The sequence below is a fragment of the Notothenia coriiceps genome, unplaced genomic scaffold (assembly GCF_000735185.1).
Source record: "Notothenia coriiceps isolate Sejong01 unplaced genomic scaffold, NC01 NC01_scaffold00022879, whole genome shotgun sequence".
Taxonomy (NCBI): domain Eukaryota; kingdom Metazoa; phylum Chordata; class Actinopteri; order Perciformes; family Nototheniidae; genus Notothenia; species Notothenia coriiceps.
This window is the reverse complement of record NW_011355580.1, coordinates 4,759-23,146: the sequence shown is the minus strand read 5'-3', so window position 1 is coordinate 23,146 and position 18,388 is coordinate 4,759. Positions and strand designations below refer to the sequence as shown.

The 18,388-nt window shown below is 40.2% G+C and overlaps 4 protein-coding genes across 6 annotated transcripts in view; 1 reads left to right on the top strand and 3 right to left on the bottom strand.

Moving 5' to 3' along the window:
* The window catches only part of atl1 (atlastin GTPase 1), a 32,305-nt gene extending 14,123 nt beyond the window's left edge, over positions 1–18,182 (top strand). The window contains exons 12-13 of the mRNA XM_010781216.1: positions 16,729–17,160; positions 18,123–18,182. Of these exons, the coding sequence (XP_010779518.1) occupies positions 16,729–17,160; positions 18,123–18,182 (492 nt within the window). The remainder of the gene's footprint in view (positions 1–16,728; positions 17,161–18,122) is intronic.
* sav1 (salvador family WW domain containing protein 1) lies at positions 292–9,102 on the bottom strand. Its single transcript, XM_010781211.1, has 5 exons — positions 8,741–9,102; positions 6,690–7,175; positions 4,236–4,506; positions 2,427–2,582; positions 292–1,606 (listed from the first exon to the last, which is right to left on the bottom strand). The coding sequence occupies exons 1-5, from the start codon at positions 8,832–8,834 to the stop codon at positions 1,402–1,404; spliced, it is 1,212 nt and encodes a 403-aa protein (XP_010779513.1). The 5' UTR covers positions 8,835–9,102; the 3' UTR covers positions 292–1,401.
* On the bottom strand, positions 9,679–15,918 carry LOC104954140 (uncharacterized). 3 transcript variants are annotated; one of them, XM_010781213.1, is made up of 4 exons: positions 15,829–15,918; positions 10,754–10,870; positions 10,330–10,556; positions 9,679–10,225 (listed from the first exon to the last, which is right to left on the bottom strand). In XM_010781213.1, exons 1-3 carry the CDS (start codon positions 15,832–15,834, stop codon positions 10,356–10,358), a joined length of 324 nt encoding a protein of 107 aa, XP_010779515.1. In that variant the 5' UTR covers positions 15,835–15,918; the 3' UTR covers positions 9,679–10,225; positions 10,330–10,355. The 3 variants fall into 3 exon arrangements, with proteins under 3 accessions (XP_010779515.1, XP_010779514.1, XP_010779516.1); XM_010781212.1 differs by having other exon boundaries at positions 9,758–10,556; XM_010781214.1 differs by having other exon boundaries at positions 9,758–10,556; positions 10,754–10,867.
* Positions 18,183–18,308: 126 nt separating the features above from the next.
* Positions 18,309–18,388, bottom strand: part of dcaf5 (ddb1 and cul4 associated factor 5) — a 3,238-nt gene continuing 3,158 nt past the window's right edge. Inside the window, exon 5 of the mRNA XM_010781215.1 lies at positions 18,309–18,340. Within this exon, the coding sequence (XP_010779517.1) occupies positions 18,309–18,340 (32 nt within the window). The remainder of the gene's footprint in view (positions 18,341–18,388) is intronic.

Here is an 18,388-nt window from a genome sequence, read left to right as displayed (position 1 = left end):
GGTGTATATCAGTATGTAGTGTCTCTCATGTCTCCATGCTTTAATGTTCAAAAGTTCTTTATTGTTCTCATACTGCCTGTGCTGCAGCACCTCTTTTCACCCTCTGTCTGAAACCAGAGCCCAGTCTGCTCTGATTGGTTAGCTGGCCGGCTCTGTTGTGATTGGTCAACCGCTTACAAACCCGCCACTTAGCCTATCACGTACAATGTGTTGGAGCGCTAGTCAATATGAGCATGAGTGTTACATAGTGATGTCACTAGGAAGTAAACAAAGGAGTCCAATGGTCAGATGTATTTTCTCCACTGCAGACTTTATTGCTTTTGTCCTGTTTATGAAATGCACAAAATCAGATATGTACAAACTGTTGAAGATAAGTTATCCTCTTCCTCACCAGAAAGCCTCTCAGAAATGTTTGGATTTATAATCACTCATAACAGGTCCCATTAAGCACTTTTATTTTGTACATTTTTAACGTAATATAACACGTTTTTCCCCCTTAGTGAGTTGATAGGGAAGTTCCCAACGATTCTACCAGACAAACTCCAGGCGTAAAAACATTTCCGAGCAACGGGATACATCTGATTTATGAGTGTCAAATATATATTGCTTTTAATAACCTGTACTCGTCCGGCAGAAGAGAGACGTCAGTCCATAAAACAAGGCATTACCAGAGAGAGGAATATCCAGAAAAAGGGAAACAGAGAGAAATGCAAACTTAGTGTATTTTTATGAAGTGTGTTTTAGGTTCCAGTAGCTTATTATTTTTCATTACACACACACACACACACACACACATTCCTGACATACAGTAATGCCAAGAGCACCATCTTTAAATAAAGACGTGTTTCATATCAAAACTTAAATATCTGTCAAAGTTTTGGTGGATTGTCTCATAAAGGATATGTCATAAAAAAAGAATTGCACACTTTCTGTTTAATGTCAAAGTGTCGCTTCAGTTTTACGAGGCGTTCAAAGCAAGAGGAAAAAATAGTCACGTAGTATTTCATACAGAAAGTAATTAGAAGAAGCTGCCTGTCACTTCCTCCCGCAGAGTGAAGTGACTGGTGTAGAAAAGAAATGCTGCGTTTTATTTGAATATAAAAAAAAAAAAGGCACAATGTCCGTGTGTTTTTGAGCACTTCAAAACAGACGTGCGTTTTCTTCATGGAGTGTTTTTCAGTCATCACTTCCTGTCTGATATATTTGGATCCAGCGAAGGCACACATGTGTTTGGTAAGGAGGCTCCGAGGAGTCCATCGTCTTTTCAAAGTGAAACTGTGACCGCTCCCAAACGGCTGAGACCTCAGAGAGGCGTGGTGTCCCCGCTCTCACGCTCTCACACACACACACACTCACACACACACACACACACACACACACACACACTCACACACACTGGGGTCACATGTTCCCGCTGTAGTTCTTCTGCTGGTACCAGGTCTGCCTCTGTTTGCGGGCGTCCAGCTCCGATAGCAGCGCCTGCCGGTAGGCCTCGTAGGATTTGACGATGTGCTCCAGCTCCTTCATGAAGAGCAGCTTCAGCATCCCCTGGTACGTGTCCAGGTCCGCCAGCTGGAACAGCTCCCACTTCAGGATGTGGTCGTACCTGAGGGAGAAGAAGATATTCAGGGTCCTTTGAGAAGTGAAGGGTTGGATCACAAAGCCTGCTCGCTCTAACGGCCCGTCCACACACAGGCATGAAAAAAATCTTGATGCTGGGCGTGTCTGAAGCTTGGCGATTTTTTGCGAGCAACGCGACCAACAACCAATCACATGAATGTCCCGCCCCCGACATACAAAGCAATAGCAATGTTAAAACGAAGTAAACTGGATATAAACTCCCCAAACAGGTGAAAACCTACCAGTTTCACCCACTGTCTCTGCCACCTCCCTCCATGCCTGGTTCCTCCGGTTTGTATCCCGGTAAATAGTTCTGGTCGTAAAGAACCGGCTGATTTGCTACCGTAATTTCTCGTTTGGAATATGAGGAAATGAACTGCGGTCTGGCTCTCCCAGCTTGCACGCGGTTTGATTGGCTAGCGCTTGTACTGGCGGGATTTGCATAAACGGGATTTGATTGGCTGATGCCAGCTTCGAAAGCATCGGGAGCATCAAAAGTTGAACATTGCAACTTTTGATGCTCACAATGCTTGCAAAGCCATGCTCCGCTCCCCACGATGCAGTTCGGCGAAGATTAAAAATCTTCTACGTCACCCCATTCAAGTGAATGGGCGAAGCTTTGAAAGATTTTTTTCATGCCTGTGAGTGGAGGATAACACTGAAAATTGGGAGTTTAAAAATCAGATAAATCCGTTTAAAGACAGAATATCAGTCTCAGGTCATTGTAATGTGCATTTTTCCACATTTCCTGGATCAAACTTTAACAACTGTTGCAGAAGGTTATTATGTGTGCTGTCAGTACTCACTTGAGTGGAGCGCGGGCGTACACCTGCAGCCAGTCCGGTATCTCTGCCGTGTGGTACGGGTTCGCAGGGACGAGCACCTGCTGGTTCCTCTCCTCTGGGCGAGGCTGGTAGGCGACCGGGGGGGGCAGAGGGGGGGGCTGGTCGTAGCGAGGAACACTGAAACACACACACAGGGAATACAGTCGTTATGAGGGGTGTTTTAAAAGCCAGCTTTAAGTTGTAAAAGGTCAAATACTATTGCAACCACTTCTGTAGTTCAAGGAACATGAAAGACTACAATTCCCAGTCTGCCAGTATATTAAGAGCAACAGGTATGTGTGTTCAGAAAACACAGACGAGACCCAGCTCTGATCCGTTTATCATTAGAAAAACAAGTCTATCTAGGTGTGCTAATTTTATCCGACTTTAGCCTCTTTTGTTTTGACTCTTCTTTGTTGAATTTGTGTGAAAACAAGTTATATTTCCTTTGAATAAGCCACACGATCCAAAGCATCAATCCAAAGAAACGAGTTGGAAATGTGTTGTTTTTAAAGCGTCTAAAGCAGTGGTTCCCAAAGTGTGGGGCCCAGAGGCAAGACAAGGAGAGACCAGGAGGAAAAATGGTTATTAAAGAAAGAAAGAAAAAAAAAAGAAAAAAATCATAATTTGAAAGATTATTGATTCGAAAATAATATGATGCAGTACTATTACGTCTGGGTCTCTGTGTTTCATTAAAGCTCGGCTCTGTGTGTGTGTGTGAAACGAGCCATTTTGTGTGCGAGTGAGAGAGAGCGCACCGGTACCGGAGATCGTTGTTGTTAGCTTCTGGTGCTAGCGAGCTACGCTAACGGATATAAGGAGTTTTTTCAACAACAAAGTGGAGGAGAGTCCTCTCCTGTCAGACTGAGAGACTCAGTGAGCTAAAGGACTCTCTCAGTGTTATCTCAGTGGGTCTCAAACCTTTTGGTCACCATTAATGTAAACAATTATTTCCGAGGCCCCACGTTTATATGATCATTATAGTGATAAAAAAATAAGAGAATAAATTAAAAACAGGTATGAAATACTATATGACATTAAAAAAAGAATAAAGTTTAAAAGGGAGTGATTTGTAAAATATCCATAAAGAAAAAGAAAATCTGTTCCCAGTTCTGTTTCATATGGGTGTTGAGAGATTTATCCATAGATCTCTTCATTTTGCTCTCAAAGTGCACCAGATTGATGCATTCAACTTCAATATTAAAAAATAAATGGGAACCTTGCCCCCGGACCCCCCTATGTGAGGTCCACACACCACCTATAAAAATAGCACTTGACCCTGCTTACACCTCTATGCGGTGAGCTGATTATCGAGCCTTCATTGTAACAGTCACACTGTGTATTTGCGTGGGGAGTGTTGCAGTAGAAAATTCGACTGTAGCGCCCGGTACATTAATGGGAAACCCTAAATGTTTGAGCACCCTCTATGAAACGTCAAGCTACCCCACAGCACCCCCAAAATAAGTCTCTGGCGCCGCCACTGAGCCTGACTATTTGTGTTGGGGCGGGGCCCGACTTTTTTTTTTCTCCAAAGGGGGGGCCTGACAGAAAACGTTTGGGAACCACTGGTCTAAAGGGACTTACAGAAGCTCAATGAAGGAAGACGCAGAAGTTGGTATAGTTCCTAATTTGGTCCTAGTGGATTTAAAAAATGTGCAAACAACCCATGTCCAACAGAAAATACTGTTTTGATACAGTTTTATTTTGTCCCAGTATTATCACTTTGCTGTAACACTGTAAACGTACCCTCTGTGGGACTCATAAAGGAATTCAAAATGTGACGGTGTGTACCTGGGGGCACAGGGGTGTCGGTACTGCGCTCTCTTGTTGATGTGATCCACGTAGTAGACCCCGAACTCGGCCGACTCCACCTTCTCCCAGCCGGGGGGCAGGCCCTCCCTCTCCAGCGGGTGGCTCCAGTGCGTGGTGTTGGTGTTGTGGTCGATGTAGTACTTTCTGCCGCGGATGGTCCAGTCCACCGTCCAGCCGGGGGGGACCGGCCCGTCGTCCCCCGTCAGGTTGGACAGGTTCCCCATAGACTTGGCCTGGATGCGCCCGATGCCTGAGGACACAAACATCTTGTTTTTTTATTCAGCCAGAGGGAGAGACGTGAGCCGAGCAGCTGCCGGGGAGAACAGCCGCTGGGAAAAAGGAAATATTTGAGAGGAATTTCCTAAAAACAGCCTCTGTGGGAAACTGTGGTTTAGAGCGGAGAGGATGGAGGAGGTTAGAAAGGTCGCTCTGATGCTGCAGCTGAATGTCGATCAGGAGGAATGCAATGCATCTATTTAAAGGAGGAAGCAGTTTCTAAGTATGAAGAGATTCTGGTTGTTTGACCTTTGAACTCTGTTGTGACAGTAGAGATGAAGAAATTTTGTTTTTCAGTCGCTCAATTCTGCTTATTTACTACTTATTTCCCGTTGCAAGAAAATGTTTCTGCTTCTAGAAACTAGGAGACTTTTGCAATGAGTACATTTTTTATAAAGAAAGTATTTCTGTGTTCTTTTTTGTGCATGTACCGGTAAATGGTCTGCAAAGGCTAAAATCCCCGTGTTCCCTTTTGATAGAGAAACGTTTCTAGTGTTGCCTCGTATGTTGTTTTTACTCCCGTACAATGCCTTCATATACAAATACAAACAAGTCGATTAATCAGTAAAACTCTGATGGTTTGTGAGTAGCATTTGTTGCAGCCCTTTGTGACGGAGCATCTTATATAACCGGCATATTTGATCAATGTTTGTTTACATTTGAAAAGTTAAACCGACAAACTGAAATCCCACACTCTCCACCAGCAGCCTCTGAAGTGTCCTTCCTTCCTGCTGGGTAATGAGAGGAAATGTCACGCGTTCAGCAGTGAGAAAGTGATCATGACTCAGGAGTGAAGAAGGAGGAGCAGTTTTAAACTCTGCACAACGAGAGAGGAATGAAGTTTCTCAGCAAAATGGCCGCTGCAATCTGACAAATTCTGCAGAATGACAGCGAGGAGGAATGTGAGGGGTCCTCCTCCTCCTCTTCATCATCATCTCTGCCCTTTTTCTCAGAGAGACAAACTCGCTGCAGACATGAACTAAATGCAGCACTGTTTCTAAATCTTTCCCCTCTTTTTCTTTCCTTAAAAAAACACCCAGGTTTAAAATTATTTTACATTTCCCTGCTTCCAGAAGTTAAGAGTTATTTACGTTGCAGTGTCAGCTTTCAGAAGCCATGTACTTTTGCAATGAGCTCATATCCAAAGAATGTTACTGGTTATAGAAAGTAAAAAGGACATTCATGATGCTGGTGATGAATTTTTTTTTTCAAAGAATTGTGTAAATAATCGATTGAAAATATGGGATGAAAATTATTATCAGCAATTTTTTATATTTCTAATTAAAATTAGTATAAGGAAATTACCAGATCACCTAAGTGAGGCAGTATTATAAAAAGAACTACACATATGTAATTTTAAACTGCATTTATTTTATTTAACGCCATTTCCTTGGAATAAATACTATACTGTACTCATATGACATTTGACTCAATCAATTCATCTGCAAATTCCTTTTCATTTAGACCATAAAATGTGAGAAAATAGTCCATCATACTAAACAAGTGTTTCTGTTGTAGAGCTAAATATTTCATCCCTCAGGAAAAGGAAAAAAAAAAATCTTTTCAGCGCATTCCTTTCAGAGGTCTATTTACGGCGCATAATAAAATCCATAACAAGCCCACATCCGTACGGATACTAAAACATCCTTCTAGGAGCCCAAAATTGGGAATGCCTCCTCTTAACTTTTTCTGAAAAATACAGATATGAAAAGTTGCAGAATTGCAGCCTTGATTTTACTCTACATCAAACAAACTGCTTAACTTTTATTTCTCAAAAGCCAGGTTTTATGTTGCTAACCTGCACGACAAACTCACAGTAAAAGAAAGCGATACTGCACTTACTACAAAACTAATATGTTTTATCGCAATATGCAAAGTCATCACTTCTTACTACCGAGTATTTTCCAAAACCAGTTCAATATTATTTGATCGCCACTGCAATGTCAATGTGCGTGGGAAATCACAATATTCAGCTTTTTTGAATATCACATATTGTCCTCATATCGATAAACCATAAATGCAAATGACTTTCCAAAACTACGTCCAAAGACCAAGAATCCCTCTTGTGATCGTTGTCACATCTTTAACTCAGATATTTCTGTCCATCCCTCTTGTTTACCTTCCGAAAGAATAAGAAACCAGTGAAATCATGTTTACCTGAGGGGGGTCTCCCTGGAGCCGGGGGTGTGTGTTGTTGTGGAAGTCTCTGGAAGTTGTGTTCATTGTGTTCATAGTATCTATAGTCCTCGGGGAAGCGCTCGGGGCCCCTTCTGGGGGGGGGCTGCTGCTGCTGCTGCTGGGGGTCGTAGTAAGGCTCGGGGGGGTAGTAGTACCGGCCAGCGTCTCCATTCTCAGACAGGAGCCCCACGTCGGTGAGGAAGGACTGCGAGGAGCCCCCGTACTCATGGGGCAGATCCCCCAGACTGCGGGGCAGGTACGGGGGGGCCGACATGCGGTGGCTCTCTCGGCGGGCCACCTCGTGGGGGGGCCGCTGCACCGGGGCCCGGAGGAAGCTCTTGTTGCGGGAAACCACGGGCTCCCGGGCGGGGGCCACAGGGTAGGAAGAGGGGCCCATGTCAGGCAGAGGGACCTCGGCGCGTCGGGGTATCGTGGGGCCATGACGGATGAACGAGGGCATCAGATCTGTAGGGAAACACAGAAACTGTTAATACCTGTCAATTCAATAACATAAACGATACGATAATCATTTATTGTTAGATCAAGTCTGAAATGTTACTTTTTATTTTTGTATTAACACTTTATTCGGTTGTGTTCGGGATTGTGGGAAACGGTATTTCGATCTCTCTGTCTGTACACAGACTGAAAGATTGACAATAAAGTTGACCTTGACTTATAACTGTGTTGAAAGACAATATATACATATTTCATTATGAATATGTTTGCAGGATTGTTTATATGCTCTTACAAAAAAACTGTCCCATCTGTGACAACAAATATGAGTTGTTTTACTAAATGGGAGGTTGAGTTATTCAAGGAATTTTTAATGTCATTTTTAGAAGTTTTCTGCGTATTTTGATCATTGTCAATGTCTTGATGCTATTATGAACTATTTTGGTTCAGGATAAGCAAGACCTCACATTTTCATATTGCACCATGCCAACTTGTACTTCACTTAAATATTTCCTTACTCCTCTTATTATTTATAGTGTATATTTAACCATCCAAGAGTACATAATATAAAATATAATAAAACCATCTATGAGAACGTTATTACACAAACGGGACTATTCTGTCTGAATATTGAATACTTTTAATTGAGACTTTATATAACTTTATTTAAAATTCTTAATGAATGGAGGATCTTTACTTTCAATTATGTATTTACCAGCATATCATTACTACTCGTAATAAATGTTGTTATACTTCTTGCCCCACTGCTTATAAGTGACAAAGAGATACAACTAATGGTTACGGTAATAATTAACTACATAACGCAAATTAAATGTCAGTTAGAGGCAAATTTATTAAATAAAAGTCAATTTAACAGATAACACTCGTACCATTTCTACCAATGGACACATTTAAGCTACAACTCTGACTTTATTGAACTATGAACACTGCATAGCATCAGGTACAAACCAATGAAATAAAGTGTTAACTTGTTAATTAACGTAATATCTTTCCTCTGACTCTGCAGCTGACGTTAATGCAGCCAGCAGATGCTAGCTAGCACTTTACCTATCAATGTGTTTACGGTTTACACAAATACAAACAGTTTGTTACAAGCTTTAACATTACAATAATGTGGCGCATTACTCAAGTTATTCATACAAGAATGTTTGCCAATGTGATGTAACTTAATGCTTATTTTCTTTCTCTCACTGCCTTTGCTACAGCACCTCTTTTCACCCTCTGTCTGAAACGTTGAGCTACGGGCTAATGTATGCTAACGTTGAGCTAAAAAGCTAGTGACAGGTCCTAACTTGGAGCTATCGTGCTAACTGATGCTAGCGCTGAACTAACGGGCTTATTAATGCCAACTTTGAGCTAACATCGTAACTGGTATACAGTTGGAGCTAGCAGGCTAAATGGCGCTAACTTTAATGTAACAGGCTGACTGATGGTAAGTTTGAACTAACAAGCTAATTGGTACAAACTTTGAGCTAACAAGCTAACTGAAGCCAAATTGAAGTAACAGGCTAACTGAGCTAGCATGCTAACGTTGAGCTAACTTGTTGCTTACTTACTTCTCAGCAGCGGAGACGTTTCCTTCTTCACATATTTCCCGTGAACCTCGGCTGGTTTCGACGCTTCTTTTTTACTTTTCTTTCGAGAGAGCATAACTCCAGGCTCGGGTCAAAAACATCAACATCAACAACAACAAAATAAGTCATGGCAAGACCCTCTGACCCGGCGACCGTCCCGTTCAGTTTGAAGGAAAGTTAACATGTTTTTAAAGCGTTTTACATTAGCTAGCAGCTAAGTTAGCCGGCTAGCTTTTAGCTCCCTTTCCTTACGGAGGTCCGGTCCGCTGTGATCCAAGCTCCACACCCACAGAGAGTCCTCCTCTCCTGGGCTGGAGCTGCAGAGTCCTGCCCCCCTGGAGGGAGCTCAGCCTCAAGAGTGTAGGAATACTCTGTTACAAGTAAAAGTCCTGCATTCAAAATGTTAGTCAAGTAAAAGTACATAAGTATTAGCATCGCAATATACTTAAAGGACCAAAAGCCAAATGACTCATTCTCCATATTGGTCCATTTCAGAATAATATATGTTTTATAATTATTGATAATTAAATGTTATCAAAGCTGGTAAAGGAACAGCTAGTTTTAATGACTTTGTGTACTGCAGGGTAGTTGTTAATTTACTCCAGGTGGAACTAAAGTCTGATTTCAGTGTTATATTCAAATCTGTAAAGTAACTGAAAGGTATTAAATACATGTAGTGGATTTCAGTGATCCATGAATATTTTAACATGTAATGTAGATGTAGATTTGCAAGATCAAGCGGGTAATATATCATTTGAATATGTATAAAATATTGTGAAAAAAACAAGTATCTACAGCTGTTAAATAAATGCAGTGGAGTGAAATAAAAAGTATGCATCTGAAATGTAGTATCAAGTATGATAACATAAAAATAACCATGTAACAGTACCTTCAATTGTATTAAAACACAGTACTTGTAAAATATAAACACAGCACGTATACAAAAAGATCCAAACAGCAGCACAGACAGAACATAATCCAGACAGACATCAAAGGAGACATGGTGCATGTATTTTATTTATAACAAACATTACCCTGTTTTAGTTTTAGTGCTTCATTATCGAGACAAGGTCCTTCATTCAAAAATAACTCATTGCACAGCTTTACATATAAAAGTTTAACATGTTTTTAAATAACAGGAAGAACAGCCACTTGACATTCACTTATACAATTCAGGACGGGAAGACAAACAGACTGAAAGGGCTCTTCTGTTTACATTATCTCACTCATCTTTTTCCCTTTCACATAATACTTATATATATTTACATTGTAATCATGTGTATATAAGGGCTTAAGTAGGACAGATTACACACAGAGAAAATAACACCTTTATGGCTCTACTTAAAAGAGTCCTCTCCTGCTGGCTCTGTTGTGATTGGTCAACCACTGAGATGTCCCGCCCCTTAGCCTATCACGTACAATGTGTTGGTACGCGAGTGTCACACAGTGAAGTTCCGGAACAAACACCTTTAAACACAATCAATAACCGTAGTTAGTTTTTTGGTACAGCCCTAAATTACATTTTCTGGTTGCTTTTTGATGCATTTGGATGATTTGAGTGTCCCGAGTACCTGCAGTGTTTTATGTAGTGAATGCATTAGTAATGGTAAGGCAGTGAGGGCGGGGGGGTCAGGTCACACATGATCTTGTTGAGGCTGCTGATCTTCTCCTCCAGCAGGAAGTTCTTCTTCTCTAAAATAATGTGCCGCTGCTTGGTCTTCTCCAGAACCTCCAGCAGCACATCGTTCTCATCGTACAGATTTCCGATCAACACGTCCGCCTTACCGTTTTTATGAAGCTGCAAACATCACAGAAAGGAGAGGATTGGCGATTAGTAAAAGCATCATTAATCTAATTAAAGTACAGCTTGAATAAATGATATCAGTTTGAGTAAGAGCTGCAACAGATGACAGCAAGACATCTCTAACACTAACAAATATAAAGACAGATAATAAATGACAATGAATTTCATTTATAAATCTTAATATAACCGACCTGCTCCTTGAGCTGAGCGACTTTCTCTCTGAGCAGCAGCTTGACGTTACTCAGCGAGAGCTCGATTTCCCTCATTCTCACCTCCATGATCTTCATCTTCCTCTGCCTCTCATCCTGCTGGGACAGTCAGGGATATCAACACGAGGATGCAAATGATTTTTTTTTAATTTGATTCCATTTTGAGTTGATGTGTGAGAAAATGAAACGAACAAGCAGATCATTTTCTAACGAGCTAAAACTTTATTTATTTTCATTTCAGCATTAATATAATTAGGTAGAAAATTATGCCATGTATTCCAGATACCTCTACGAAAAAATAATTTAAATCATACAATAAATAAAATACATTTAATGAGGATTCTATCAAAAATAAATAACAAAAATAAAATACATTTGAGCTTATACATGGTGCAAAAACAACACATTTATAAATCACTACTGGGGACAAACAATCATTTATAATAATAATAATAAATACCAGATAAACATTCATTATTTGTGTTTAAACAGTAACAATAATAACTTAGGAAGCTGTGGTTCACTTTGGTTGTGCAGCAGCAGAATCAGGTAGTATGTGTACAATAAAATAACAATTACAGGCATAAATAATCAAATATAATTAATGAATAAATCTCATCGTGGACACAGAGTGACGCCTCCTGATTTTTACAGATTAGTTTGATTGTTCGAAAAGGCTCCTCGATGATCATAAGGCAAAGAAAAACATTCAGCCTCTGAGGATTTATTTGAATAAAAAGACCCTGTCTCAGAATAAACGGTTCAAGTGCATTCAAACAAAATTCACCCTGCGTTAAAAACCATTCCCTGTATTCAAACTACATAGTATTTTAGGATTGAGTATAAAAAGTTAACGACTGATGTTTCATGAGGCAAGCGAGGATTTATTTACATTGTATTTTTAAATGTTATGACCTAAATAACGTGAACAAAAAATGTGAGATAATTTTCATCAAAATCATCAAACTGATCCTGATAAAAAAATGTATCATACAGTTCATTTCTTAAAGATGGAATAATAATTAAGTAGTGAAATCTTCCCGGCAAAATAGATATATTCTAAAATGTATATATTGATTTTTTTAAGGAACCTATTTTTCAATTTGTGTTTCATTTGGATGCAAACTACGGAAATCAAAAAAAAAAAAAGATTCCCTGCGGTTTTCTCATGAAGTTCCATTATGAGTTATTAGAGAGTATGATGTTGAATTTATATTTCACAAATTCATTATGTCATTATCTCTTTTGTCACAACTAACCCGTTATAAAGCGGAAAATGGAGGAACGAAAAATGTTTGAAATATTCCCGTTCATGGCTTCCCAATAAAACGACAAAAAATAAATACATTACCAGCAAAAACCTTTTTTCACTTCACTGGTTTGAGAACATTTCTACTTGATTTTATTTGTATTATTCTTTATGTATTATCACCTTTTCTGAAATCATAATCATATTTCAGTGTTTTTCCCCTCACTTGCCTCTCAGGGCGTCCGTATACATTTCATATGGCATGTCCTTCAAACTTTAAAAAAGTCCCTATCACTTCCATTATAATTCCCATTGGGGATAAAATTCGTATTTCCACCTTTTTCTGTGTTTTCCTGCCACCTAGCAGCAGAGAAAAACAATGACACATTCAGCCTTTAAATCAGGCAGCACATCTGATCACAGTCTCCCATAAAGAAGCAGCCACACAGCAGAGGAAGAGGAGCAGAATGGAGGAAGAGCAGCAGTAAAAAGAGGTAGCAGGAGGAAGAGGAGGAGGAGGAAGAGGGCGCTGTTAGAGTCCTCCGATCCTCCGGTAGCTGTCAGAGTGAGCGACCCTCTGATCCTGGACCGGCGCCTGCAGAGAGAAGCAGCAAACTTCACCAACGCTCCAGCCTCGCTCAAACACGCAACTAAAACTAAAAACACATGCTTTAAAACAGCTAAACTAATGTGTTACTTAAATAATCATGTGAATACACAGACACAATATACAACTATAGGGTTTTTAAATAACTTAATAATAATAATAATAATAATCCTGTCATGTGTAGAATTCTGATTATAATGCGTTAACACTTTGCATTGATATTTTTGATTTGTCATAAGTTATAAAGTATCCTATGGTTATATTTATTTAGTAGTAAGTTGGACTATTCTGTGTATATATATATCTTTTACTGTTAATATGTACATTGTTCTATTCTTTGCGATGCCTTGCTAACCTTGTTTACATGCTGCTGTAACAAAATGTTTTCCAAAATCGGGATCAATAAAGTATTTAGCAACTATTTTAATAATTGATAAATCATTAAACTACACTTTTCCTGCAGTAATGTCTCTAAAGCAGAGGTGTCAAACTCAATTTCATCGCGGGCCACATTCGCATAAAGGTTGCACTCAAAGGGCCGGTTGTAACTATATAAATATGAATATATAAATATATATATAAAATAATGTATTATATTACATTATTGCCTCTGCATTGGATTATTATCGGATAGGATAATAACTTAGTAATTAACTACGTCTGAAAGCAGAAGTCCAGGGCGAATAATTGCAAGTCTCTTCAGTGCGCATGTCACAAAACGAGATGCATTGTGGGACATGTAGTTTATGGGCAACCTGCTTCTGTAAAGTGGCATGTAACCTAATAAACGTATTATATTCTTGCAGGGCCACATAAAATGAAGTCGCGGGCCGGATTTGGCCCCCGGGCCTTGAGTTTGAGACCCCTGCTCTAAAGTAATTGCATCATAACATCCCACTTTGTATCAGGTGTGTACTCTATACATGTATGTAGTTAAAGAGGCACCACGTCTAATTAACTGGTCCTAAATTGCGCTTCTTTTAAGCTTCATAAAGTATTGTGTTGCTCCGGTGTTTCAGATGTATTTATAACAATTTGTCTAATGCTAAGTTGCATTATGGGAAATAAAACCTGACTGAATACACAGGCTACTAGTGACACAAAGGGAAGATTTCATGGCTTAAATGTATAAATATATAGTTAAATGTCTAGTATAAACAACTGGGGATGACGATCAGTGTTTATAATGCAGATAAATGAGTCAAGATGGTTTTTAAAAACACACCAACGATGAGATCACACACCTGAACAAACTACATCCGTATAATTAGGAAGAGACGGAGGAGTGTGTAACGTGACAAATGGAGAGAAACACCCAGAGGATCACACCACTGCAGTCCCCAAGAGGAAAGTTAAAGAAAGAAGCAAAGACAACACGCACACCAAACCCAGAAAGCAAACACACACACACACACACTTGATGAGCAGGTGAGGACAGACGGGTGGATCTGAGAACAAGCAGCAAAGCAAACCCAGCGCTAACACAAACATAGGATGTGAAATAAAACCAAAAAGAGGATTATAAGAGCTAAATACACTCAGATCATCCGGGCCCAGGAGTTCAAAACTTTTAATCTCAATCAGATCCGATCAGATTTGGATTTTGGGGAGTTCAAAACCAAAAAACAGGATTAGGATCACTTTGATATCCGACCAGATCAGGAAATCCAATCCAAGCTTTAATCTGGATCAAATCTTCAAAACGGGTAGTTCAAACCGACAACACAGGATTGGGATCAGTTTGATCCCAAAAAACTGGATTATCCTGATCCCACCAGAGGGGTGGATTTCCAGTGGATTACCAGAGCAAATGTACTGTACCATTTATTTAAAAATATGTTTCAATATAAATAAGATGGGAAAGTTTGTTAACTGAAATAATACACAATTTTTAGCCTTCATGGCAAATCAATTTTATTTTTCATTTTTTGGTCACGTTTTTGGTCACGTTTTGTTTCCAACCAAATGTTGATGACATAAATGTTTATGCTCATGAAAGTATCACAACAAAGATTGTCAATCACAAATGTAATTTAGATTAAAGAAGAAATAACTTCAACAAAAAAAAAATCCATCTGTCATCACCTTTCAAAAGTAATTGCGGACAATAGATCTGCAATGTGGTCTCTTGTCTTCCTTGTATTATTTTTCATGTCCACTAGATGGCGATCGGTAGGATTAAAGCACTGATATTCAGGATCTAGTCATCTTGAAAAATCGTAATCTGGATCAGGCTGATCCTATCCTGAATTGCTTTGAACTCCAGGGACAAAATCTGGCCGACTTGTCTGATCCTGGATCACAAAAAAATGGGATTTCCAAAATCTGATCGGATCTGATTGGGATTAAAAGTTTTGAACTCCTGGGCCCTGGTGCTAGAGATTATGCTTTTGATCAGAACCGCAGAAAAATGATGTATTTATAATATATTAATGCAGGGTTCCACAATATTCTTAACAATTAAATTCAAGGACTTTTTAAGGATTATCCAGGCTCACATTCCTCAATTTAAAAGGACCCTACATGGAACAGTTTAAGACATGGATTCAATTTAGTGCCTTCGAGAATTTTTATAATTAAAAACAAGTAGCTTCAATTTCTATTCTTGCACAATAGATGTGAAATATGAAATGTAGGCATTTTTAACGACCAATCCAGTTGTTTTTTTGAAGAAAAAGTCCTTAAATTTAGTTTTAGCCTCTGCTATTTATATATATTTCTCAGCACCTGAAGTAAGTGATTTATTTGACACCAGCTTGAGTGACAGAAATACAACAGCTCCCATATCTCCCTTTTCCACCATGAGATGTAGTGATAGCTCCCATCTTATATCCAGTTATGCTGAATTTACACGTGACAAAAGAAAAAAGACCAGTGAGGGAAGTCGAGGAGATGAAAGTGAAATCAACACACCGTGCAGAGATGCTCAAACGCAGAGTTTATGCTCTAAATAATATTTTAAAGAAGACTCAGGAAAAATGTACACTGAAAATGATAATGCGTTCCTCAAGTACACGGTTTCTGCAGCGCACATTTAGGATATTTTGTTTTATGAATGAATACCAATTTGTGTTATGCTGTCAGAGATATGGAGGAAAATGTAAAGCCCTATGAATTTACGAACATAGACTTTTTAAACATTATTAAACAAAACAATAGTAATATACTGTAGGTGTAGTGCAGGTGTGTGTGTGTGTGTACCTGCATGTTATCTGGCTCCTCCCCTCGGTGATTTCCTCTGGGGGATCCTGTGAGGAGACAGAGGCAGCAGACCCACCAGCTGAGCCTGAAACGACTGCACACACACACATGTATACATCACTTCAGGGGACATTACATTGACTTACATTCATTTCCTGGAGACTTATCCTAACCTTAACCATAACCATCACATGCCTAACCCTAACCCTTACCGAAACGACTCCTCAAGAGAGTTCCGACAGACAGAAGTTCAACTCGTTAAACTAAATTAGTAAAGTCTTCTTAGTCTTTGTGTTTGGTAAAAATGACGTCCAACAAACAAAACAATTTGATACTCCTTGGACCTAAAGGTGGATGAAAACGGTCCAAATATAAACTCTTCCTTAACACAACTAAAATAACCTATGAAGGATGTAAAATAACACACACACACACACACACACACACACACACACACACACAACCCACACAACACACACACACACACACACACACACACACAACACACACACACACACACACAACACACCACCACCACACAACACACACACACACACACACACACACACACACACACCACACACCCCTGGATTTAGACAAATGTGCAGTGCACACCCCTGAGTGGGGGAATACCCTTGTATTACCTCCNGAAGAAGAGGGGACACATGTTGAGGTAGAAGAGATATGAAGAAGAGGGGACACATGTTGATGTAGAAGAGACATGAAGAAGAGGGGACACATGTTGATGTAGAAGAGACATGAAGAAGAGGGGACACATGTTGATGTAGAAGAGACATGAAGAAGAGGGGACACATGTTGATGTAGAGGAGACATGAAAAAGTGGATTTTGGACAATAGGTGACCTTTAAAATCATTCTTACCACCCCGTCTCCTCCCCAGGTGTGTGGGGGGGACCGGCCCTTCCTGGCCCCCAGCGAGCTGCAGGCGCGGCACGGGGCCATCAGGGAGGAGGCGCTGCAGGTGTTCAAGGGCGTGAAGAAGATGGGCGGCGAGGAGTTCAGCCGGCGCTACCTGCAGCAGCTGGAGGCCGAGGTGGACGAGGTGTTCGTCCAGTACATCAAGCACAACGACTCCAAGAACATTTTCCACGCCGCACGCACCCCCGCCACCCTCTTCGTGGTCATCTTCGTCATGTACGTGGCCGCCGGCATCACGGGCTTCGTGGGCGTGGACGTGATCGCCAGCCTGTGCAACATGGTGCTGGGCCTGGCGCTCATCACGCTCTGCACCTGGGCCTACATCCGATACTCTGGGGAGTACAGAGAGCTGGGGGCCGTCATCGACCAGGTGGCCGGGGCCCTGTGGGACCAGGTGAGCTGGAAAACATTAACATTATTAGAGTTATGTTAGAAAGATCTCACTCGTCCCCGGCTTGAGCTTCAATCTCAGGATCCATGTATCTGTGATCCTCTCCAGAATGGAAGTAGTCATCACATACAGAGCATCAACTAGTTCCTGAACAGTGTCCTTCACATGCTGATATCCAAGAGAGGGAGTTACACAGTCACAAGATGGAGGAATACCGGTTCATCTAGTAATCATACATCCTGTCGTGAACAAAATACTGAATTTGTCTGAAAATATCAAAATTCTGACTTTTTCTAAAAATCCTGACTTTTTCTCAAAATCCTGACTTTTTTCTCAAAATCCCAAAATTCTGACTTTTTCTCGAAATATCAAAATTCTGATTTTTTTCTCATAATCATAACTTTTTCTCAATATTCTGACTTTTTCTCAAAATTCTAAAATTCAGACTTTCTCAAAATATCAAAATTCAGACCTTTTTCTCAAAATCCTGACTTTTTCTCAAAATCTCAAAATTATGACTTTTTCTGAATACTACTAAATATTAATAATCACTCGTCACCGGCTTGAGCTTGAATCTCAGGATCCATGTATCTGTGATCCTCTCCAGAATGGAAGTAGTCATCACATACAGAGCATCAACTAGTTCCTGAACAGTGTCCTTCACATGCTGATATCCAAGAGAGGGAGTTACACAGTCACAAGATGGAGGAATAGAAAGCAGTATTCAATGTTTACTTCAGATTAGCTCCACGTCAGAAATGATCATGCTTGTCATATGTCTCTCTCCATAGAGGCTGAATCATCATGTTAATCACATAGCTATCATATGCCTCAAACAGTCCTGATGCTCTTCTAGGTAATCACACATCCTGTCATGTTCACAGCTACAGTTGGGGATACCTTTGTTATCATGTGGACTCTGATATTGGAAGAGTATATTCAGTATTCTCCCAACATGTATGCAGGAGCTTCATCGGACGGTTACAAAAGGTGAAAAGAGAGACCGAGTAAGGGGAATGGCGTGAAAGTGATGCGAAAGCAGTTTGCAGTTACATTACATTTCAATTCGTTTTTGTCCAAGGCAACTGACAATAAGTGCATCCAACCATGAAGAGCTCACAAAAGAAAGAATCCTGAAAGTACATTAGCTATCAATAGCCTTTGTAAAGTGCAACTGCATTGGCTTCACATGAGCCACACATTTTTGATCTTTACACAAGTCTGCTACATA

Bases quoted from the DNA above. Each gene is read 5' to 3' on its own strand.
- sav1 (XM_010781211.1), bottom strand. From the start codon at position 8,834: ATGCTCTCTCGAAAGAAAAGTAAAAAAGAAGCGTCGAAACCAGCCGAG. The intron at 4,507-6,689 runs GTAAACATGATT...TTGTGTCCTCAG, and splicing joins TCCAGGGAGACCCCCCTCAG to GCATCGGGCGCATCCAGGCC. The intron at 1,607-2,426 runs GTGAGTACTGAC...CTTCTCCCTCAG, and splicing joins TACGCCCGCGCTCCACTCAA to GTACGACCACATCCTGAAGT.
- LOC104954140 (XM_010781213.1), bottom strand. The intron at 10,557-10,753 runs GTCGGTTATATT...TGATGTTTGCAG, and splicing joins TCGCTCAGCTCAAGGAGCAG to CTTCATAAAAACGGTAAGGC.